The sequence below is a fragment of the Camarhynchus parvulus genome, chromosome 3 (assembly GCF_901933205.1).
Source record: "Camarhynchus parvulus chromosome 3, STF_HiC, whole genome shotgun sequence".
Lineage (NCBI taxonomy): Eukaryota > Metazoa > Chordata > Aves > Passeriformes > Thraupidae > Camarhynchus > Camarhynchus parvulus.
The window spans coordinates 41284875-41309679 of record NC_044573.1 but is presented as its reverse complement, the minus strand read 5'-3'; the positions used below and the strand labels follow the sequence as shown (position 1 = coordinate 41309679).

General features: G+C 41.9%; 1 protein-coding gene across 1 annotated transcript in view; it reads right to left on the bottom strand.

Annotated features, from left to right (window-relative positions):
- Positions 1–1024: 1024 nt before the first annotated feature.
- The window catches only part of PGBD5 (piggyBac transposable element derived 5), a 67184-nt gene continuing 43403 nt past the window's right edge, over positions 1025–24805 (bottom strand). Inside the window, exons 4-7 of the mRNA XM_030945877.1 lie at positions 22904–23084; positions 16338–16535; positions 10384–10489; positions 1025–8922 (exon numbers count right to left, since the gene is read on the bottom strand). Coding sequence (XP_030801737.1) covers positions 8727–8922; positions 10384–10489; positions 16338–16535; positions 22904–23084 — 681 coding nt within the window. The 3' untranslated portion in view covers positions 1025–8726. The remainder of the gene's footprint in view (positions 8923–10383; positions 10490–16337; positions 16536–22903; positions 23085–24805) is intronic.

The following is a 24805-nucleotide window of genomic DNA, read 5'->3' as shown; positions in this document are numbered from 1 at the left end:
CTGAGATCTTGGCTGTGTTGAACATCCAGAATCTCTTGCGTCCCCTTTTGTGATACTAAGCAACTTCAGAAAAATAGTCTCCAATGGACTGGGTCCATAAAGACATCAAATAGGTCAAGGGGATTGTTGCTGGTTGCTTCTGTTAACATTTTGTTTTCCCTGGAATTCTGGCTTTTTCTTAGCACAGCTTAGGTCCAAACTAAATTCCTTCACGTGGAAAACCCAAGATGGTATGAAGAAACACCCTGAGCAAATCAGACATATCTGAGCAAATCAGACATGGCAGCCCAACAGATCCTGGCCAGAGGTCAGTGTTCAGCCACACTCAGACACCTGGAATGCTGGGATGCCCAGTCCCAGTGGAGCCTTTGCAGCTCCACAAGGCATGGGGGACACCTTTATTGTGGCTGTTACCCCACTTGTGTGTTTTCCTGCAAGGCTTCTGCTTATTGTGGAATGAGGTTTAAACCTTAAGGTCCTAGCAACTTGCTGACTTGGAGCTGTGAAACAGCTGCCATCTGCAGCTCACACATGTCTGGTTTTTCCTGCAAATGCCACTCATTTGGCATGCAGGTCATGGGTTTGGTGGATACCACTGGTGGTACAGACAATGCTCACCAGGAAGAGCGAGAGCAGCAAGGACAAAGGGCTGGTTCTGTTCAGTGTAGATATTTGAGAGCTGGGACAGCTCTCCCTCTCCTTGTGTCCACCCTGCTCTGCCCTGAGGTGGCTGGGAAATGTTGCTTGTCAGGGTCAGAATGGCATGGTAGGGGGAGACAGTGGTCCCCTTTCCTATGTCTGTGTGCTGACTACACTGAAAGGCTTTTTCAAGTTGATTTTCTCTAAAGAAAATGCCTTTGTCCCTGTGGCTGGACGGAGATGGCAGGTTTATGATTCTGATGGTCTTAGAGTGTGAACCTGTAACTTATCTTGCAGTATATTCTCTACATCCTTTCACTTAGGCACCCAGAGCATGACCAAACATCTTCCCCACATATTTCAGAAAAGAACAAGACAGGAAAAGCAACGGGTAATATATCTGACTGTATTTCAAAGTTGTTGATTGTAAACAAACTTTGTTGAAGAAATAAAATCACATGACAAGATATCAGAGTGATACTATAAATCAATTTTGTTATTGTTGCCACACTTCACATTTTTGGAACTTGGAATTCAGCTTATGGTGTACAAAATTTGTAAAAATTTATTGCAAGCGTGCCTTTGTGTAGAACAAAACTGGTGTCACAAAAGTAGTTCCCTGTCCCATGCAGAAACACAGCTGTGTGTCTCTTACTGTGAAGAGGTCACACACCTGCATTTCCTGAAAGACTTGGCTGTTATAAAATTGGTCTGAGAAGATTTTTAAAAAGAAAAAAAAAAAGTAATTTGCAGTGTATATTTTACCTCTGTAATTTATGCTTTCAACAGAAATCTTCAGAATTATAAAGAATATGGAATTTGCAACAGAACCGCAGCTGCTGATGGTGTGAGCACAGCCCAGTGGTCTTGAAAGCACTCAGCCAGCTAAGGCCCATCTTTGCAAGTGGAACTGTCACTGCACATTTGATGGAATGTAAGTTGCACACATTGAAAAATAAATGAAAACAAAATGTTAATGGGGAGACTCCTTCTCCAGAATCCCCATTGTTCCTGTTTCTACTGTGGTGCTTCCACAGTCTGTAGCTTCCATGCTGGGCTGACATGCAGCAGTGCTGTGACTGCAAGGCTGATGACTACTGAACACGTATAGCCTAAGGAAAGGCATGGAGTGAGGCAGGGATGTAGCTAAAGCAGGGTTTGTGTTATTCAATCAGCTGTGCAGACTGGTTATGTTAAACATCAGCCTTTCTTTAATTCAAAGGCAGCAGGAGGGGGGTATACATGCTGGAATGATGAGAGTTAGAAGGGATCACCTGGCTCCTCTCTTTCCACGTGCCCATCCTCTTAACTTTCCTCTGCCTTCTCAAACCCACTGTTGCCCTTGAACTCCTGCTTGTGTCTGTGTCTACATCCCTCCACGCTGATTAGCCACACCTTCACAGGACCAGAATAATTGCTGGCATAAACCTGAGTTTTGTTTTCTCTGATATCACCCCCAGACCATGGGATCAAGCTATTTTTTTATTTCAGTACTGAAATGCCAGGCAAATATTTGGTTTATATCTATAAGAAAAATCCAGGTTGCAAAGTAAGTTGTAGAGACCTGCAAACTGTTTTCCATCAAATGAGCAACTATGTTTCACAGAGACATGCAAATTGTTCAGCAGTCATGTTTGCAAATGCCTTGACACAGATTATTTGAGAACAAGACCACAAAGTTACTTCGACACAAGTGTGTTGGGGTTCTGGACAGCTGAACCTAGTGCGCTGTGCTTTGCTTTGAAATTTCTAGGCTTTTTGAGGGGAACTAGTGGAAATAGGTCAAAATGCTCTGAAGGCCAGAGCACACTGTAAATACTTGAAGTGTGAAAGCATTTGCCAGAATGTTTATTTTAGAAACAGAGTTGCAAGGGCTGGGAGCAAACTGCATAGGCCTGGAATTTTCCCTTTCCTAGAAAACCTTCTGAGACCAACGTGACTATGAAGTCTGCATGTCCAAGGAGCTTGGATTGCAAATTGCGATCTTGTGTCTCCCCAGCTTTTTTCCCCAGTCAGGTCCTGCACATCATGGTCCTACAGCACAGCACGACAGTCCTCTCCCGCTGGGTTCCTCACCCAAGGCCCTCAGGCATCCAAGGTTGTTCAGGTACAGCAAATTATGCTCTCCTGGGTCAGGTTTTCACACTACACATCACGTGGACCACTCTGACATCCAATACAAGCAATTATTACTTCAAAAAGTGATACAAAAGCGATTTACCACTTCAGGCCTTTTAGTGATACCTAACAGCTGCTCACCAAATCCATCAGAGTGAAAGGGCTTCAAAAACAAAGCAAAACACAAAGAAAATCCCCAGACCCTGTCAAAGGTCTCTCTATGACAGCAACACAGAGCTGAGGACTATTAGAGCCATGCCAGTTGGAGCAGTGGGTGTGGTGCTGCTGAAACCTCTTTGGGGTCCATCCAGACCTGCTGGGACAGCACTAATAGGCAAAGCAGGCAACACCTTCACAGTGATTGCAATCAGAACAGCCTGCAGAAACAATACCCTGTTTCATCTGAGATCTGCAAAACAGCAGAAAGGACCAGCAGAGCAACACTACAGAAGTAAACTGAAGGGCCAACTCTGTGTTGTCAACCCTTCCAGACTGACCAAGAACCTGCAGGATGCTTTGGATGTGTTCAAAGTGCAAGGAATGAGGGAAGCAAAGGAAAGTGTGGGGCAGGAAGCTTCTCCAGGGCTAGATTTCCAGAGAGGCAAAGCTGTCACTCAGAAGAAGAGGAAGAAATTCTTTTTACAAAGCACAGCTGTTCTCAACTGTTTCCCAACAGTGAGGTGATGATACAAAGGTGCTTCCAGTTCATGATGCTTCTGATACTTACAAAGGTAAGTTTAGGAAGAATTGTGAGAAGAATGAATATGTATGTATCAAGTAGCACTGATGACAGGCTTGCTTTTGAGTAGATGATGTGATGTGTTGGTGCAAGTATCCTAGTTAACAGCAGGCCAAATATATACCTGTTTTGAGTTTAGAGTTCCTTGCCCTTGTGAAACTGTGAAGAGGTCTCCGACACGTCAATGTTTTTCTCAGCCAGACTGAGATGAGCTCGTTTTACAAACAGCCAATCTTACATCAATCCGAGTGTGAAGGAAGGGCCATGGCAAACTCCATAACAGAGGTGGATGGAAGACTTCATATTCCATCTAAGCCTCAGTGACTTCTCTTAACTCAGTAATTATTTATCTGAATTTCACACTGTTTACTGGACTATTGCAGAGCTTCAGATTTTCCATATATCTCTTCTAAGTTCCCTAGGCTTGTTGGGCTCCTACGTTTTATCAAATTTTCTCTTACCTTTAGTGCAATTTGGTTTAAACTCATGCCAGCCTGTATGAAGGAACCTGTGCTTAGTCCCACAGCCCTTACTTAGGGGGAGATGATATTTGGCATACTTTCATTTCTAGTTAGGAAAAGTGCTTTTAACAAGAACCAAGTCACTGAAAATACAGAACACAGCCTTAATCAGCAGGAGAGCAAACTCTACTTTACAGTTTCATCACCCCCCTTATCTGTGCTGTGCCTTGGTGTCTGTTAGGAAAGGAAAAGCTGTGATAAGCTAATGATGTCTCACGAGTGCTGAGGTTGTTACAGCACTTTGCAATCCTTGCTTGGAAAGTACCAGAGATGCACAGAATTATCAGAGTAGCATAATCCCCCAGCCCCCCGCTTGTTAGTGGAATCGGCTCTACCACAAGGGGACTAAGGCATGGAAGAATGAGATACTGGAGGCTTCTTTCACTACTCACTAGCTCAAGACAGACTTCTAAATAACTGTTAGAAAGAAAGTAACATCTTTGGGAAAAAAAAAAAGGCCACAGAAATATATCTGGAGGTAAAGAACAGGAATGCTGTTTTTGAGTTGATAAATTCAATTTTCTGTAGAAATTACCTGAAGAAAATAAAGTTGTACTTCTATAAATTATGATTCCTAGACTACTTGTAGAAGGGTTGGGGATAGAGAATAGAAATCGAAAATGGAGATGAGATTTCTTTAAATTGTGCCCTATTGTCAAGTGTACAGATGGACTGAAGTAAAAAGTGGCAGAATTCCTGCAAGCCCTTGAAGCATTTTTCAATGGAGACAACAGTGGAAACCACTTCCCAGGGGCTTCTAAGCTCTGGCAAGTGTGGCATTACACACTGGGAAAAGAAATGTTTTCCAAGAACGGATCGTGGCACGACAGACATTTCCTGAAAGTACTGTGCATAGAAGGTGGTCAGTATGTCCTACTGATGGTCTCGGCTCTTTGAAATAAAGTTTGCATACCATGAACAAGTAATTACCAGTTTTTAGAAGTACAGTTCTAAACAAGTAAGTATCGGTTTTTAGAATGTCAGTGAAAATTCAATTCAGCAGGAGAGAAAGGAGCTGTGCTGTGCTCCCTTCACTACTTCAGTGTCAAACTTCTTTTTTTTTCCTGAAAAACTTTAGAAACATTTCTCTGTGACTTGGCTGGCATTTTGACTGCATTTTACCTACTGCTAAGTTTTCACATCTCTTACCCAGATTGTCTTAAGGCTACAAACAACCCAAACTATAATTTCACAAGCTATTGCACAATTAGACACAAACACACTATAACGAGCATCCTTGCACTACTTTGAGACTTTTTTCCCCCCTTTAATTAGGGAGAGGCTTTAATGTTACAAGCAGGTGGGGAACCAAATCTGAGTAAGCCAGTTTGCAGTAAAGGAAATAATCCTGCACAGGCTGAGCTGCAGTTGACAAACTTTTGCCTTTTAAAAATTGTCCTATATCTTCCTTAATTACTTTGCCTTGGTTGTAGTAACAGAAAAAGTGCAAGATGCTTTTTCAACAAGGAGAAATCTTAACTTTCCCCAACCCCATCCACTTCCAGTCAACAAAAGGAGACGATGAGGGGGAAGAGTCATCTGTAGATGTAGACTACACTTTGGTGGCTTTTGCTTGTTGGCTTCAAGAGCCAAAATTCAGGCATTTTGTACATACAAATACATATAAATATTTTTGCTTACTTATGGAATGTTTGTGCATGATAAGAACAACAGTTCCAAACGATGAGGGATGTTTAAGGCTAAGAAAATGAAATTCATTGCAAAGCTATAATTTTGTTTTCATTTTTCTCCTCTACAAAGGAGACTAAAGCATCTTCCCTGTAATAGTCAGCCACTGTGTAATCCCCCATCAACACCAATTCTAGGGAAAACTACTCAGGACCCAGTCCCTGAGGCAAAAAAGCTAGGATCTCATGATTTGAGCTCAAGTAATCCGCATAATTAACTGCATACATTGGTGAAAAATTAAATATTTCAAGGCCTCAGGCCTACAGCCATCCAAAAAAGAAAAGGCATTTTCTGTATGGGATGGCCTAGATCCAGGCCTTTAAGCATACACAGTTATGTAACAATTGGCCAAGGGCTCCAGATTTATCCCAGGGGCTTACAATGTACCTGGAGAGTGGTCTGCCTACTCCTCAGAAATGCCAGGTGGCTCCAAGGTGGTCTTGGAAACCATCCCATGTCTGCTGGGGGCAGGGGTATCCTGCACATAGCCCAGCATGGCATGGGAGTGTAAGGAAGGTGGACTCTTCATTTAAGCCATCCCATCGGTAAAGTTCCAGCCAAACTTTTCCTTACTGCCCCAGTTTCAACTACCATATAAATTTATGGGATATAATGAGCTAGTAGCTACACTTCCTGATCCAATATAGACTGGCATTGTCTGAAGCAGGGAACAATAAGAACACTCTGTGAAATTTCCTGAAAAAAAGAAAAATATAGGCTTATATTGCTGAACATTTATTTTTCATGCTTCAGGCTAGCTGCTGTCTCCCTTTGAATACTTACAAGACTGACAAGAACCAGCCATCAAACACAGTCTGAAGAGGGGTGGGCTCAGTTCTCTGCAGAGTCAAGAAATTCTGAATTCATCCTTGGGCTCCTGTGCAGCTTGGCATTGTCAAGGGCTAGAGTGGTACAAACCCACCCCTTTCTTTTGTGGTTAGGAGGCCTCAGTGCACAGTTTTGTCCTTTCTCCCACATTTCCTGGGTGGAGACCTTGTGGACTGAGCAGTGAAAAGGATGCTTAGGAATCCCGCTGCTGTTCATTGTGCAGCTGGCAGGCAGAGCAGGATGTGTGGGACAGGCCCCAGGCTGTCCAGAACCACCATGGAGTCAGCCATGGCCATCCCCTTCTCTCCTTGCAACCAGGTGAGATCTGCCTCTAAGTCTGTGCCAAACAGTAAGACTTTGGTGGAAACAGAAAGGTGTCTGTGCAAGGATACTCCATGGGCTAGTCATTCATTTACTAACCCCTGCTGGATTCTTCCTCTCTTATTATTTACATGTCACAAAATTATGAAATCTGAGGAGTTTCCAAATTTATGTTGGTTACCCTCTACTGCCTCTTGTCAGATAGATACATGTAACCTGGTAAGATTTACATGGATGAATCAATCATTCACTCCATTCCTCTTGAATCAACTCAAGCCATTCTTTGGGAGTAAAACTTTTCAGGCTTGGGTCCTCTAATCAAATGGTTTTCTGCCCTGTAAGTTAATGCAATTCTGTTTGTGTCCATCACTGCTAACCTTCAGAATACAGAGTTTTTTGATGATTGAGTTGTGGACTGAAATCAATAAAGTGTAGAGGGCAGGGTAGTAGTTCCCCTCAGTATTGATTCCCTCGTTTCAGGCATACCTCTCTCTCAGCATTGTTTTCTGAAACTCCAGTGGCTTTCAGATTCCACAAGCACCAAAACACGGCCTTGACCACCAGCTCACGATGATGCTTGTCCTCTACAGTGTCACTCAGAACACAAGAACTCTTTGGGCTTGCTCTGTTTTAGCAAGGTTTAAGGATGGTTGCTGGACTTCTTTCCTTTTCTAAGACACAATGCTACGTTATTTTACTGAACACGTAATCTGCTTAATTACAACTACTGTGACAAGCCCTGAACTCTACCAAAAAGAATTCCTACAGAACACCCCACAGTGATAATGGGAAACACTTGGCTATTAGTGACTTTTTTTCCTGCCAACTGTGCGCCAAACAAAATTCTAAAGTGGACCAAAAAGGTCTTGATAGTTACCAAAATAAAAGCAAGAAATTATTGTTCTTAAAACTTTAACAGTCCATTACATTAGCTTTTTAAGCAACATTTAAGATACAGTTGAAATCAAGAAAAAATATAGTTGGTATATTTTGATTTCTCACCTGTACGCTGACCGTGGCAGTTAAGATGTGAGGCAGTATTACTTACTGGTTTACTCACTGTTAATTACAGTAATTAACAGTAATTAATACTTACAGTATTAATCACTGTTTGTGTAAAAAAATGTTTCATCATGGTGAAAAAAGAAAATCACTGTAATGTATTTGTCATTTTAAATTTACTAACGTACTTGGTTTCTCCTACTTTTCCTGTGTTCTAACTGGGATCAAATTGTCTTATGTTACATTAATAAAAATCAAAGGGAAAAAAACAAAACACAGAAAGAAGAAATCATGAGTGGTCCTCAGTTCCTGGCTGCCTGCCTGTGAAGGTGGTGTTTGTCCAGAGCCTGCTGCAGTGTCCCTGCTCCGCCTGTCCCAGCGGAGGACAGCAGCAGTGACGCCTCGTGGTACGGCAGCCGCGCTCACCCACAGCCCACGGGGCAGCTGCACGGGCTTGTCCCGGAATTTAGCAACTCCCAGGAAGGTGCAGAGTTTCCTGTAATGCCCATCTAGGACTGCTGAGCTGTGCCAGCTTCTGACAAGCTCTTGGCCCAAGAGGAACTTTACAAGATGACCCTGTTCAACAAATAGCATTGAGATGACGGCTAATTTGAGTCTGTTTTCGGTGTACAGATTCCCACAGGGCATTCACATACGCAATTTTATGTCAGCTTTTCCAGTGACACTTCCTGCATGAGATGTTTACATCCCACTGATACTAGGAACAAAGTTTGCACCTCTCTAGTGGCATCACTTGGCATTTTTGGATGACAGCACTGGTGGTGTCACAAGTTCCTTGCTTTGCCGCTCCAGGAGTGGTATCTTCTGCTTTTCCCTCCAGCCCCTGCCTATGCCGCCAAAGCAAAGCATCAATGGGTGGGTGAGGTGTCCTCCAAGCCCAGAAGCTCCTTTACAAGTCTTTCACCAAACTGTGCACGGCTGTACCTTGTCACATGGTAGGCCTCTGACATTTTGTAGAGGATGTAGGCATTATTTATAGCGATGCTGATGGCAAACCAGAACACTTGTTGCCAGGTCTTGTTTGGTTTGTGAGAAATGAAATACCTAAAAGCCAAGAAAGGAGGGAAAAACACTGTTCAGCTAAACAATTGCAGCTGGGATGCAAGAAATCACCCCAAAGATCCTGCAGTCCCAAAGGAGAAGCAGACATGGGACTTAACACCTGGTTCAAGTATTATTTAAAGAAATTTTGTACAATGTATTTGACAGACATTAACAGCAAATTTGCACAATTTTGGATATTTCTGGTAGTATGTAAAAGAGCAGACCTCCTTGCTCTCAGAAGCAAACTTCAGCAATAATCTCACCTCTGTATCACTCCAAGTAAATAAGAGTACTGATAAATATTCCTTGAGCTCACCCATGACAAATATCCTTGTGATAGGAGATGTAGGTCTGAATCCCTTCAATTTGCAACTAAAAAAAAAGCCTCAGTCACATTACATTACAGTTTTGGGAAGCTTGCTGATGCTTCTCCTCAGGTTTATTGTGAGCAAAGGATGATTGCTGCTGCTGTCAACAGGAGGTGGGAGGATGTGGGGGAAGAGCGAGAGCGTACACTGCTGGTAGGTGGACCACAAGGCAGAACTAGAAAGGACTGACATCTTTATATTTAGGTTCTGACTAATTCTAGGACTGCCAGAATATTCTCTCTTCAGTTATAAGATTTCCCATTCTCCCATTTTCCTACTTTCATTTTTTTAGTAACCATTTAAATCTACTACCCCAGCTTTTTTCCACATTGATTTCCTCAGACCAGATTCCAACATCATTCTCCAGTGACCACCTCCTCCTCTATCATATATTCTACTGAATTCCTGCTGCCTTGCCCAGAGCTGGCTTGAAAAATCTGTGCTTTTTCTCTCTTCTCAATTTCTAGTTCTTGAAATCTTCTGTACCTCATTGCTATTCCCACAGCCAAGCTTCACTACTGCTATTCTTACTCCCTGCTGTTCCTCCCTGCTACATTAAGAGCTAACACTGAGGACACCAACTGGAATTCAGGAGCCAAAAGTTCTACATTCTGCTCTCTTTTCATGTAGACCAGCTTTACATGCAGAACTGAATGTCTTTTTCCTTCTGGCTCCAGGTGACGCAAATATCACCAGGATAGATTATCAACTAAACAGCTACTGCTGGAGGTGGAGAGCAGAGCTAGCCTGAGAGACTTGTGGGGCTGGTAGACCCTTGTTGAATTCCCTATCACTCTGCTGGTTCATCCTCCCATCACTTCTTAAAAGTAATTTATAAGATGCAAAGGACCTGTGTCTCAAAATTTCTTTTTATTTTTGTCTGAGGGATGGGTAGACAGAACCAAACCAATACCAGCAATGCAGTTCTTGCTTTGTGCAGAGCCAGTATCTGATCTTTGATTTAAACAGAAGTTCTGTCAGAGACTCAGTGAAAGCAGCATTGAGCCCTCAGATGCAGCTCAACATGAACAACTCAAACCTTGCAGCAACAGAGGTGTGAAAGAAGTACAAACATGCACATGTTCTTACTTACTTGCTGTATTTATCATCATATTTGCAGATATAGCTAAGGTGAGCAGCAAAGGCTTCAACTGCCAGTGGGCATGGAATTTCTCCGCTTTTTCTCTTAATTATAACTCCTGCATCAATTAGAAACATAACAGTTTTAAATTGACATCATAATTCTAGCTACTGAAAAATATTTTTTCTATATATGCCTTATAAAATAAACATTATTGACACTTTTCCCCCTAAAGCTGGACAATTATCTGTAACAGAGATGATAATTTGATTTCTTTTCCCACAGGTAGTACATTGAACAAGTGGAAGGGGAAGAAGAGGGATCATTTTTCAGCTGGAAATGAAAAGATGTTAGAAACAAACATTTTTACCATGTATTCAAAGGAACCCACACATTCCTGTAGTCCCCTATAGACAGTATTAGTCTCTCCTTTTTTGGGCCACAAGAAGTTGTAGTCACCTCTAGAGCAGTGTATCTACAACTTGCTGTTATATGCTTTGAATTCTGGAGGTCCCAAATTAGCCCCTTGAAATTAAATCCTTTGCTTATCTCCACCCATGGGGGCCAACAGGGGACCTTCACTGGGTGCCAATTGACACAGAGAAGAAAATACAGTAAGGAGCCAACTGGCTGAACTCAGTGAGACAGAAGTGAGGCTGGCACGTTACTGCGGTCTCAGAAATGAAAAGCAGCCTGGTTCCAGCTGTGGGGAGCCAGAGCTCAGAAGTACCCATAGGTTGCTCACTGGAGTTCAGCACACATTTCTCTGCCTGCAAGTGCTGCTTCCTGTCATGCCTGGACAGCTGGCTTGATAATTCAGCTCATCATAGGGGATGGCCATCCTGCCTGCTCCAGAAATCTGTGGGAAGTCAACAGGCATCACCCTGCAGCTTTCTACCAACCACTCTTTGCACAGGCAGGTGCTAGAGCAGGTCACTCCACAAATGGGCCCCATTCCTTCATGTGGTCTATCTTTGACCTGCCCTTATCCAACACTACTGCAGTAACTCCAATGTCTTCCAAAGAAACTCCCTAGCTCTTTTCTGATGTATTGCTCCTGGAGAAAGCTCTCTGTAGGAAGGAAGGGTGGGTAAAACAAATCTGGAACATAGGAGTCTCTTCCCTAACTTTTGACCTTGTGCCCCCACAGGTTTCAATTGTGGGCTCTCCAGGGTATGGAGCACCACTTACTCCAAGATTATGGCACACTGCCCAGTGAGGCTCCCTTCTCTCAGGTACAACACTATTTTGTCCAGGTCTAGAGAAGCACAGGGCTGGTTGCATCCTTTCTCAGCACCATTTCAGTACAGGTACAATCCTTGGCTTTCTCATTTCTCAAGCTTACAAGAAAATTTCTTCACCTTCCTTCTGCCAACTCTTTTCCAATCAGCCCTTAAATGCTACTCACGTTTTGATTACAGACTTCACCATTTCATCCCTCCAGCTGGAAGTCTCATTCCATCCATTATCTCTGTCAGGCCCCCCGTGCTGTCCTAGCTGGCAGGCTCTATTTTGAAGCTAGTATGCGACATACTAAATGTCATGTCACAGCTGAGCCATGCAGAAATTTATTTGGGGTGTTTAAAGTCTGATTTTTCAAGAGTCAGAAATTATATTACCTCTGAATTGCTCAGTACACTCTCCTTTCACCTCTGCCTCCTCAAGTGGGGTGTAAATGTAGCCCAAGGAGTGGGGGGAAAAACCAATCAAACAAAAAAATTTCTTCATTACATTCATGTAATTATTATAGTGTGGTTTTGATTCTTTTAATGAGTCCTACACATATCTGGCCAGCATGAGGTAAAAGGACTGATACACCACCAGCCTGCTGCATTAGTGCTGCAAAATCACTTGTCATCTCATCAGGGCAAGTCAGGGAAGGGTAAGTATGTTCCTGGTACAAGAGTTAAAAAAAAAAATCACCTTTCTTCTCTTGCTCCCTTCTCTTTCTTCCCCTTCTCTTCCTTTGGAGAATTTGTATTTCCTTTGCAATTTGCTTTGTATTCATAATCTTTAAAGGAATGCATTGCAGTGGCATAACCATATAGTCCCTATCACTTTCTATTATATTCCCCATAACATTCCCCTGTTTTGAGACTATAAATAGCTTTATAGGCATACTATTTTTAGCCTTTCCTAGGCTTGTTTCACAGCCATAGCCCACCTTCCCAGTGAAGACAACTGCCAGAGCTGGGTCATTCCTAGCTGCAGGTCTCTGTGGCACATGGTCCTGAGCTGACTCATCGGCACATCCAATGGATGAGCCATTTCCCCTCCTGGTCCTCCCCCAGCACTGCTGTGTTCCCATCCCTGGCAGCACTCCAGGGAACACACCACCTGCACTGCAGCCACAGCCTGCCTTTGCTTCCATGCTGGAAAGGGTGCTGACTGCCAGCCTCCATCCTGTCACCATAGAAAGGCATCACCTTTTGGGTTTGGCATTCTTTTAACCCTTTTTTTTTTTAAATTTAAAATTTTAAGCTGTATGCTTGTGAAGCAAAGCTTGAGAAATACTACCTCAAATGAAACAAGCCAAAAAAACAAAGGTTTACATATGTTTGTTTCCTGAAAACGCTTATCCTAAACCATTCTAGAATCATGCATTTTTGAAAATGAGAGTCCCACTAATACCAGCACTTGCATCCATCTTGTCAAACCCTGATATTTCATAACAGTATAGAAGAAGGGGCATTGCATGATCCAAGTGCTATCTGGATTTTTATCAGGACTTTGATTTCTTACAGCTCTTTATCGGAATTGCTGACATTCAGCGTTGTACAAGGTCTTCTCATTGGGGTCCTCCAGCCCCATCTCCAATCTCACCATACTTGGACACAGCCTTCTGACTGTAGTCTTACTAAGGACACATGGAAAAGGTAAGTTGAAACCCTAAGCTTATCCATTCTGAAACATGCTTTTTAACATCATGCTTCTTTCCCCAGATTTTCCAATTCTGGGCCAATATCACAAGCTGATTTTTTCAGCAAACTGGACTGTCACCAGTCACCTGTCACTCCAACTTCTGCTGGAGTAAGAACCACACAGAGACTCAAACAACTGCTTCATACAACTGTGAGGGCTCCACAACATCTCCTATCTTCTCACAAGTCACTTTTGAGATGCTAACATGCCATCTGCAGCTCTTTATTCCTTGCATATGTGGTCCAAGCTCTGTTTTCCATGCTTAGTTACTGACTGTTTAGCTTTTAAGTAGAGCTAGTTGGTGAAGAGCAGCTGTGGAAGGTCTTCTCAGAAAGAAGCTACTTAAAAAGATCTTGGGCTCAACAGTTTTTTGCTGAAGATGTTATTCTGGGCATCCTACTGGGCAGCAAGTGAGGTTGCTGCCTGCTCCATCCTGCTACATATGCCAGGTAGAAAAGATTGCAATTATTTCTAGAATACAATAATGGAGATGCTGAGGAAGTGGGCATCAGATCTAGAGTGAAAAACCAAAATGCAGCCTTGTCCCACAGATGGGGAGATTTGGACCAGCCCACAGATGACCTGCTTTAGAATAAGTTAACTCTTTAATTTCTGGGGGGTCCCTATCTCTTTTAAATTCTCACTTCTTCTGTAATACAAGCAAAAGGAAAAATTAAAGCTTAAGAGCAATTTAAAATCTGACTGGATTTTGTTCTAGACAGAAATGACATATTTGATAGCAGAGTAAGCAGGATATGTTTGCAAGACCAAAGGAATTATATCCATCCTTGAGTATCTGAGATGATGTATTGTGACATGCTGGTTTAAAACATCCATAATAAATAACCTGCTGCATCTAAGAATAGTATTCATAGATCTGCTCTGACAAGTGTACTGCCCTCCTGGTGCCTCTGGCTTGGGTGGGATTTGCACTCCAAGTACAGGCAAGATTTACCTTCTTGACTTTTTTTAAAATCGCAATAAATAGTTAATTATTAGCTATGTCCACCTCTTTTCTCATCCTAAGTGTTCTGTTCACCATCTCTTGCCTACTGTTTCTAAGGTTTTCTCTTCATGGCCTCCTCCAGCCCGCACACATTTACACTCGGCCGAGTGCAAACACACTGTGCATCACCAGACAGTCAATCCCACCGGCAGCAGTCTCTGTTCAACTACCCCACGTGGCTTTTCACCCTGTTTAACTACCTCCTCTCCCATGTAACATGGGCTGAGCACATCTGTGCTACAGGTCTGCCTCAAGCAGCACAGATTTCTCCTCTTCCTCCTTTATATACGCATACCTTAGAGGAGACTGGTGGTCCAGCTTCTCTTGAGTTGGTTTAAACTCTCTTTGCTGCACTGACTTTAGTGATGCCAAATCAGAGGCAAGCAATCTGGTCTCTTGCCTTCACACTGAGCTTCCATCTGTTCCCATGTCCCTGCTAGAGACTCTTTGCCCAGCATCACACTTTAAAAAGCCAGGCTCTGTTTTCTGCTCTGATTCACAGTGAACTATGTCAACTGTCCCAGCCAGAATTTGGTGAGCAATGAGTTGGGAAAGCCTTGTCCATCACACACAAATGTCGTAATCATAAATATCTCACAAACCACCTATAATCCCATCTGTGTCAAAACAGACCCAGGGTCAATCACAAGCACAACAGCTCACACCTCCATGTCCTGCTTTTAAAGGATGCTGCCAGCACAGTCTGCTTTTGCTCCTCTTTTTAACAGGGCAATTAACACTGATGTTTACAAACAGAGTATTTTCCTAATATTTATGAATTATAATCAAATGCTCCATGCTAGTCCATAAAAAACAAGTAGTAGTTTGTAGTGATAAGTCTTGTCCAGTTAGTGCTGCTGAATTATCTAAATCCAGCAAAAAACACAAGGAAAACAGCAGAAATCCTGATGGTGAAAGCCCTTATGGGGAGCTACATTACTCCAGAGACTGGCTTCAGCAGGGTGTCCAAGTGTCATACTTCCTTCTCATAAATATTTCCAGCATTAGTGCTCAGACATCAGTCCATCTGAATCACCAAGTCCTCACTCTGCTGGGATGCCCAGCACAATTCCTCAGGATCAGCCATGCTTTGCTTAGGCAATGAGCCTCCTGGCAAGGCACTGAACAACACACTAAGTCAGCTTTTCCAGCTTACCATACAGTAATTCCAGGCCTTAGCTTTGCTTCTGTAATCTGTAAACATATGTGAGAGTTGCTTGGGATTCAGAAAATTAGTGTAGAAGATGCCTTTGAATTGGTGGCTCTGTATTTAAATGTTTATGTTACACTCAGTTTGTCTCCGGCAGTTATACATAAATCTGAATTATAAAAATTCTAAGAAACTGAAACAACATTCTCATTGAAAAACCCATTTCAAGAAGTTTTAGTCATTGCATTTTACAGAAGTTTCCAAATGTTCTTAAAACCATCTTATACTTTCAAAAAGGAAAATATTTCAATAGCAAGAAGCTCTCTGTAATTATTTGAACTATCCAAATTATCTGTTTTGGTTTCTTTTCATCGACTGCCAAAATCAGTTTAACATACAGCAGGAAACCTTAATCATATCTACTTCTGGCAAAAAAGATACTTGTTTGTGACTAAGTTTTTACTAGATAAGAAAAATTAATTGTAGGATCTGCTTAGAGTTCAAAGTACATCATGATGTTTATTAATTTTTCTGTTGCAGCAATCCTACAAGATGCTTTGCAAATGGAGCTAATATTGTCTTACGGAGTAATCATCTTCCTCTCTCTGACCATCAGCAAAGATATAATCTTTAAACCTGAAAGGAAAGTGCCTCTACCAGCTCAGGCAAGGATGCTGCATTAGCAGTAGGCTTTTTAACCTTTGTATGGGAAAGAAAGAACAGCTGTATGAAGATACAAAAGGGAAGTAATCACTAAAGCTACTGTTTATCTAGGATGTATGATCAGTTACAATCAAGCTCTTTGTTCAGGCTTATTATCAGTGACTCACTTTGGCTTGTGACATAAGGCATATGCACTTTTGAGATGAGAATAGGAATATTGCTTACCTTGTTGAACTGGAGAATAGGCGTTGGTCAGAAAACGAAAGTGCCCTTTATTGTACCAGCAAATCAATGACATGTTTCCCTTCATTCTTATTCTGTACTGTCCTCTGGACTGTGGAGTTGCAGAATTGCTCAGCATGGATGGAGGTAGGCCTGTGCAGTCACTCTTCCTGGTGCTCAGCAACCCACAGCAGTAAATCTCTGCATGTGAACAAACACATTCCCTATTAGCAAGCCATTGCACGGACCTAGGGAGGAAAACCAGCAGAGCAAGCCTGAAAGAGCTCTGAAAGAACTTCTCCTACGACCAACAGATATGTCAGCCAGCTGGTTTTCTTCTGTAATACCAAAGATTTGTGTCCTACAGGCAAGTGCAGAAAGCCTAATCTCCTATGATGCTTTTAGTCACAATAATCTACTGCTTCACTGTGCTGCCACAATCTTGATTTTTAGTTCAATACTCCTTGAACCTGCATCATCTGCTTTGCTAGGGAAATCCTGCTTAAGCAGCTGAAAACCACTGAAACCACTGGTTGATTTAAAAAATGCATATGCCAGAAGGCTGGAGAAGATGGAAATTTCAGTGAAAACTGATTTTAGGGCACTAAAGCATCACTGATCTTGTCCTGCAAAGACACTAGAGGCTCTTGCAGGAGACACAGTCTGTTGCTCACAGCTTCCTGGCCTTTTCATATGTGAGAGGCAATGAATAAATTCTAACACAACAAAATGCATCTCAATGCAGCCAGGCGGGCACAAATAAGGTTTGAAAACAATGTTAATAACAATGCTTGAATTTTTCATTAGGCTGTGAAACACTAACAGCCTGTTTCTGTTAGTCCAAGAGAAGCAGATCTCCTTGATCAAATTGTTCCCTGACTCAAAGAAATCTTGGATGGAAATTTCCATGGTCCCCCTCAGTTTTGTGTTAACCTGTTTGAGTAGAAAAAAACAGTGGGCATGGAAGCAGGTGACATCTGTGCACATCTTGTGGTGGTTTAAAGCTCATCTGTCAGCTAAGTCTGCTTGATCAAATTTTTCATCATGCTGAATTTTGCATTATATCCTTACAGTGAAAATACTAAGTCAGAATGCAGTGTTTGGTTTCTCCTAAATATGTTACCTCTGTTCCTATGTTTCCATAAACATGTTACCTCTGTTCCTGGATTTCCATTTATGTGGCTCTTCTGCCTCTGTCTTTCTGGAAGCACCTAAGCTCTTGAATGCAGGTGCAGCCCTTGTCCTTGCCTATAGTGACTGGCATGCTGAACATTCCCTCAACAGCTCACAGACACTACAGGAATACTAATAAATTAATTGCATCTACTCATGCATTGGTCCAGTTGCTGAGGGCAGATCTACAAAGAGCTGCAGCTCTTCCATCAGAAATTTAAGACACTGATAAGAGAAGGTCAACTAACACAGCAATGGGAAAACTTCATTCTCAAGGGAGAAACCTGCACTCTACTTGTTATTTCTAATGAATTAATCAGTCTCTGGAAATCTTTAAGTTCCTTTCACAAAAGAAAATGAGAAAAGCCTGGTGACAACAGGCTAACAATCATTATAGAGGGAACTGTACCTCCAGTGGAAAGCTGATTTTTTATTTTCATTTTTAAAAATTTCTTCTGTTGCTAAGAGGTACCCAGACAGTGCAGGTCACATACCTGCAGACTATGCCATTAACACAGCAAACATTTCTAAAGCTTTCTTCTAGCCAATATTAAGATCTTCCTGCTTTGATAACAAGCAAACCTGAGAAGAATTTCCTTAGCTGCCCAGAGTTTATTATTCATTGAAATGTGATACTTTTTCCAGGAGGCTGCAATGGAATAAAACCAATAACTACATTATTGTGCTAAAGCTTCAAAACAGCAACAGCCATCTTTGAGATCCCATAATAATTAGTTGTAGCTTTTCCTTGTATTGTAGCAATAAGCCTGCAGAAAATTTCCAGCAGGTGTTCCACTCCTCTTGTAGAATAATGGGAACCGTTTTCTCTCTAAGGAACACATCGCGTAGCCTTCCTGCCGTACAGCCCAGAAAAGTGCAGCACTTCTGCAGATTTACTAGCATCTCTCATCATGGAGGAAACCCTTAATCTGCTGTAGAGGTTTTTAAAATCACCCAGTTACTATAGCAATAGAAGCAATAAAAATTACACCCATCAGGCTCAATGAAGTTTTTGTCTGTAATCAAATCAGAATCACAACAGGTGTTTTCTGCACACACAAGAGTCAGTGGAAACAGTTTGTTCTCTGGTCTTCTTAAACTGTAGGTGCAATATAAATGAATACAGTTAAGATAGTTTAGCAAAGAAGAAATGTGGTATAGTCACCTAAAACTCATTCCCAGGGTCTCCAGCCTCCAGAGAGCTAGTGCTGAAGCCTGTTTCACCACATCTTCACTAGTACAGTTCACAAAGGCCATCAGGCTCGAGCTAATTCAGGCAAAAATACACATTCTGCAATCATTCATTCTGCATGCAACACTGGGTCAAGTCAGAGCTAGGAAACCAGGGTGGGGCTGCTGTGGGAAGCAGAAGTGAACTTGCTTTAGTCTATGTGCTGGAGCTGCAGGATCCTGCAAACCTTGTGGGAATGCCATGGTCAACCAGGCTGGCAATTCTTGCAGCTTTGCCAACACCAGCCCCTCTGCAGAACAGAGAGCTGCTCCTCCTGGTTCAGAACATGCAGAAGAGACTTTCAGGGATTACATGTTTAAAGGAAGCATGGAACACAGGGCTTTAGGAGATTTTATCCTCTATAAAGGACAATACTAATGCTTAGAGAGGGAACAAGGGATGTGACTATGAATGAATGTCACAGCAAATAGCAGTGACAGCTGCTCTGTCTGCTCACAGAACAGAGAATCTGGGGCATTTCAGTGCAGGTTTCCAGTTCTATTCAGAGGGCAGTGAAAGAAATTCTTTGTATGTCCCCTGAAAAAAAAGGTCTATTCAGGGTTTTGATTTTGAAAAAGATCAAAGTGCTATCTTATTTTCTGAAGTTTTCTCAGTTCTTGGTATCTTCACATAGGTCTTAGAATTATGTTCACTGACATCCCTTTATATTACAAGGCACACTATTGTCTCCTGTGGTACAGTGAAGGTGCTGCACCACAGGTTCTCAACAAAGAGAGAGAATTATTGTCTTTAACAATAATGCATGTGTGGGCTAGGCTGAGGAAAAGTGAATGATAGTTGATTTTACAAATTTTTTTTATAGGATCACAGGGTCCTATGGATTAAAGAATAGTTCAGGCTGAAAAACAACTCAGGAGGTCTCTAGTCCCACCCCGTGACAGAGACAGGTGAGCTCTGAGGCCAGACAGTGCCATTCAGGGCTTTATCTTGTCTGGGCTTGTAAACTTCCAAGGACAGAGACTGCACAATCTGTCTGGGCATCCTGCTTCACTGCCCTCAGGAAAAATTCTGGATTTAGTCTGATCATCTTTTTTTCAGCCTAAATCTGTTATTTTTTGTCCTTCCACAATGCAGCACTGTAAAGAGCCATCTCCATTCTCATGATAGGGTAGCATAAAGCTGCTGTTGCATCCATCCAAAGCCTCTTCTCAACCTGAACAAGACCAGTTCCCTCCCCACAGCAGAGTATATTTGTACACAGAGTATTCTTGTACAAGAGGCATATTGTCTAAAAAAGGAGGCAATAATCACCTCCTTGATCTACAGGCTACACTCCTGTTAACACGGCCTGGGACAGTGCTGACCAGCTTGGCTGCCAGGGCATGCTGCTGACTCAGGTTCAGCATGCTGGTTACCAAGACCCCAAGTCCTCTCCATCAAGAATTTTGAAAGGAACTAATAGAGTTTTAGTGCGTGACTTTCCAGATTTTCCAGAATTGCCTTTAGCTGCCTTAAAACTTTCACGTTCCCAGAAAGTTTATGGCTTCCAACCATGAACTTATTTAAATCTTTCCCTATTTCTCTGCTGATAGTCATGAAACCCCCAAACAAAATAAAGCAGTTAAAATCAATATCAATTTCTTTTTGGTTTTGGCTCTCAATGGGATCTTTCTACCACTGGTCCTGATCTCGCCCAGAAATGGAATCTTCTTGAACAAAAAAAAATAAATTTATCAGTTTAAGAATGGGTCTTGAAATGTCATGAGCACCTGAGCATAGATACTTTTCAACAGGCTCTCATGACATTTTCTGGTCATGGTGTCGCTCTGTTCAGGTTTAGCTGAAGTCATACACCAAAAAAGAGTCACACACCAAAAAACCCCAACATTGACTTCATTGCTGAAGGAGACTCTGAGGTAGATCAGGAGAGATCTCTCTGTCCAGTCCAGGCTTCTTTGCTTGCCTCTCCCCAAATATCCTGCTAATGCAGCAGGATCCCAGCAGATGCTGGCAGTACACAGTCTGCTCTGCAGCAGAGTCAATAAACACCATCTCCTCCAAGGCTCTTACTGGCTTCACCACAGCTTGACATCTCAAGCATCTCACCTCTCCCAATGTCTCACAGTCCTTCCAGCTCAACATTCCCTGGCAAAACCTCTTTGCTAGCCCCTAGCAGCTCGTGGCAAATGCAGACAATCCCACTGCCTTATTAAACAGAAACATTTTTCTCCCCGCGTTCTTCTTTATGTAGGAGTGCCATGCTATATTGCAAAGTCAATAAACCTGCTCTCTCGGTGTCCACCCCCTACCCACCTAATAGCTGCACCCCTAGGAAGGTGATAGTGTGTACCAGATCTGAAATTTAATTTTGGAGGCAGCTGTCAGAGATTATAAAGACTCATGAAGCTATATAACAAATCATGAACTAAAATGAAATCTCAGTGTTGCATTAGCATATTTGATCAGATAGTAAGTCAAAATTACATGTTTTTAAAAGACATTACTGAATTTGTTACCTGCTAGAAACCATTAATTTGAATTATCTGTGCAGTGTAAAGCCTATGAATAATTCAACTGTGTGAACAATTTGAATTATCTGCAAGTAATAAACATTCAGCTGGTTTAGTGGCCATGAATCTTTTTCACCAGGGTTACTGACCAAATGGATCACGCCAGATCATCTTTATCCTTCTCTAGCTGAGCGTAGAGGATGAACTCAGTCAAGCTGCCTGTCTTTACATTTAAACCTTAACATTTCATCTCAGGTACAAAGAGTATGTATGTTATCTTCTGCATTTTTTTAAACTCACATTTTGCATCATTGGTTTGGTAGTCTTAAAAGTGTAATGCTTATAATCAGCTGAGGAAAGCCATCTAACAAGGACAGGTCTCTGCTCAGAGGAAAAACTCCAGTGCACTATAAATATGCTCTACTCCAATCCCATTTGGCTGTTCATAGCCTTTGAGAAACCATGCTCTTTTATGAGGTATGCAGATATTCCACTGTAGCCAGTGAGCTTCCAGCTTGCCTGAATTAATGTAGGAGCTAAGTTCCGCATGGAGCTCAACAGATGCAGCCCTCAGTGCCAGCACAGTCTGTAGTGCTAAACTGCAGCACTGGTGCAGCTCACTGATGTTCTCATTTTAAATGAGAATTAACATATTGTCTCAATTCCCAGACTTTCCTCCTGCTTTGGGCCATGTTTCATTAATATAATGGTTGGCGTGGGTTTAATTTTCTGCAATGACAAAAATACCCAACTTGGACAGCAGTGGTGCATCAGCAAACGGCCTCGTAGCTGTGATGCATGATGGCAGCCTCCAGCCTCACTGCTGGGAAGGACCTTTTCCATGCAGCACATCACTCTGAAAGGCTGTGCTGACTGAAGAATGAGACCAGAGTGATATGAAATGACTTAGAACTGACTGGCAAGAGTGCAGGATCCTGTAATTGCAGGGGAGTCACAAGTCCTCAGCTTCGCTGAAAGCAAAGTGACACGTGGCTTTTCCATGCTTAGAGTGAGGGGGCATTTGACAGAAAGGATGACCTGGGATTGCCCTTTGCGGTGGCAAGAGACTTGCTTGGGAGAGCTGTATCAATGGACATTCCACTGATAAGTGTGTTTTTGCTAATGGAGTTTTGTTATGCTTTCAAAACTAAAATCTATCCTATCAAGGTATGTTGATGCTAGCAAAAATCCCCCCAAACAGAAAAAAAGCAAACTTTTCTAGAGCTTTTGCAAAGGCATAAAATGTCCTCTAGAGAAATCACATCTTTAATAGATATTAAACCAAGAAAGACTTCTAAGGCACATCTTTAAGGATTCATCCATCCTTCATCTTTCACAACAGGAACAGAGAAATCACGGGCAGATACAAAATTCCTTGAAAAGCCCCCCAGGTCACATAACAGATTTTACCTCGCATTTCTAAGTCAAAGAACAAAAGCAAGCACTTTAAACAACCTTATTAAATTGTTTTTACATCCTCATTTTGAAGATTTAAAAAGGAAGATTTAAAGAGCAACTTAGAAAGTCTTCTGCATAGTACCTTCTCATGAACGAGATGTTTTCTTAGACATGAACAACTTATCTATACAAGGAATTGAAATGTCAGTGAAGACTTTTGGAATTTTTTTTAATTCAGTGGCACGAGGTCCCTAGGTCTGTTGCCATTAAAACCCAACGAGTCACCCAATACACACCTTGCTTCTCAAATTCTTCAAAGAGATTCAGGCTGGTAATGCTTGGCCCTGTGAAGATGATGTAGTTCTTCCCAGAGGCGTTCTGACAAAGGCTTTTGGCCACCATGCTGTGAAGCTGTGGTTTGTTCTTCAAAGCATCCAACCCATCAGCACCACTCCCTTCTTTGAGATGGACATAAATCTTAAATGAGAAATGGTAAGAAAAGTTAGAAGGTTATAAGGAATCTAGAGGGAGCAGATGCAATTCCCAACCTGCACAGCTCAACTTGAGACAAACTGGTAAGGCAGCAGACATTTGCTATACAGGCTAATTAAAGTCCTTCTCAAGGGCCTGTTGCTCTTAAACCAATTCAGGTTAGCTGGCACAACTACTGATAAATACGGCATACTTCACCTCACTTCTGAGGCTCCTGTCACTGTTGTGCAGTTTGAAGATTGTTTGCTTGGCAGGAAAAGACTCCAATCATAACTGGGATTATGTGTTATACTGAATCTGCACAGGCTTCATTGCTACCAGCAAAAGGAGAGCATGGGAGCTTCAGTTTCAAGAAAAGCCAGTGTAAGATGACCAGAAGGAAATGGCCCATTACCTTTCACTGCATTAATATTCAGATTTATTTCCCATTTGCAGTAACCATCAGGCTGTGACACACATGTGTGTGCCCCTCCATAAATGAGCAAAATGTACACCCAACCAGCCAGAACACCCTCACCAAACTCCCCAGGTACAGTGCTAACACATAGATCCTTTACATAGATCCTGATTTGGAAGCAACCCACCAAAACAGTTTGAGCCATGCAGAGAGAGAAAATGTGTAACCCTTCGTTTGTACACAAGCCTTCTATTTTATTGCACTGACAGTATTTTAGAAGCACAACTTTTGCCCCAGCTCAACATTTAATAAAGAAAACTAGGCATCCAGCCTTCATCTTGTTCTGAGAGCTAGCAGAAATAACCTGCTGGAAAGAGGAATAAGAAGAAGCAAACACTGTACTCTGTTACTCAAATACTACTGTAGTATCATGGAACTTGCAAATATTTAAATAAACAAACAAATACAAATTCAGCAAAACTTGCCCAGGCCTACCTTCATGACTTTGGCTCTGAAATACTCAAATCTTTTATGAATTACAGAAAATTCTACCTGTCAAAGAAAAAACTGAAACTTGTTCAGTATTCAAGGGCAGGGAAAAGTAATTTTGCCATGGTTTTTGGAGTTATATATCTACAACAACTTCGTTAAATTTGTTTGAGAATTCAACCATGCAAAACATGCATCATTACTTTCCTGTATAGCTTGTTTCTCTTACCAACAGACACTGTTAAAAATGAAAATTCATAGCAATCCTCAGAGAACAAAAATGCTCATGTTTGCACTAGTGCTTCCAGTAATTTGTAACTCAATGATCTTAGAGAAGAACAAAATTCAATTAAACAGCATCTCCCTGTTTTAGATGGTGCATCTCCCAGCACTGGTATTCTGTGTAATATTCCCTAGCAATTAATGCACCATGGAATAGAACTCAACAGAATGTGTTACATATGAAATTTCTGGGACATTAGACATAATTTGTATTTTGAAGGAACTGACATGCTGAAAACAAAGTTGATGCAAGGATAAATGCACACTAATTCTAAAAAGTAGAGTGTATGTTAACAGGAAGTCTTAAATACACCATTTATCTTTAAAAAAAAAATAAACTAAAACCCCTTTTATTGATAGAAACAGCTCTCAGATGAGGACAAAGGCAGTAATGTTTGCAGACTCTCTGATTCTGCTCCACTAATTTTGGAGGGCTGTCAAATTTGTGCTTTCTCCAGGTCTAAGACTGAGGACTAGCTAATTATGATAAGTCATTTAGGTTATTAATCAGGGCTCCAGAGAGCCAGTGGAATGCATT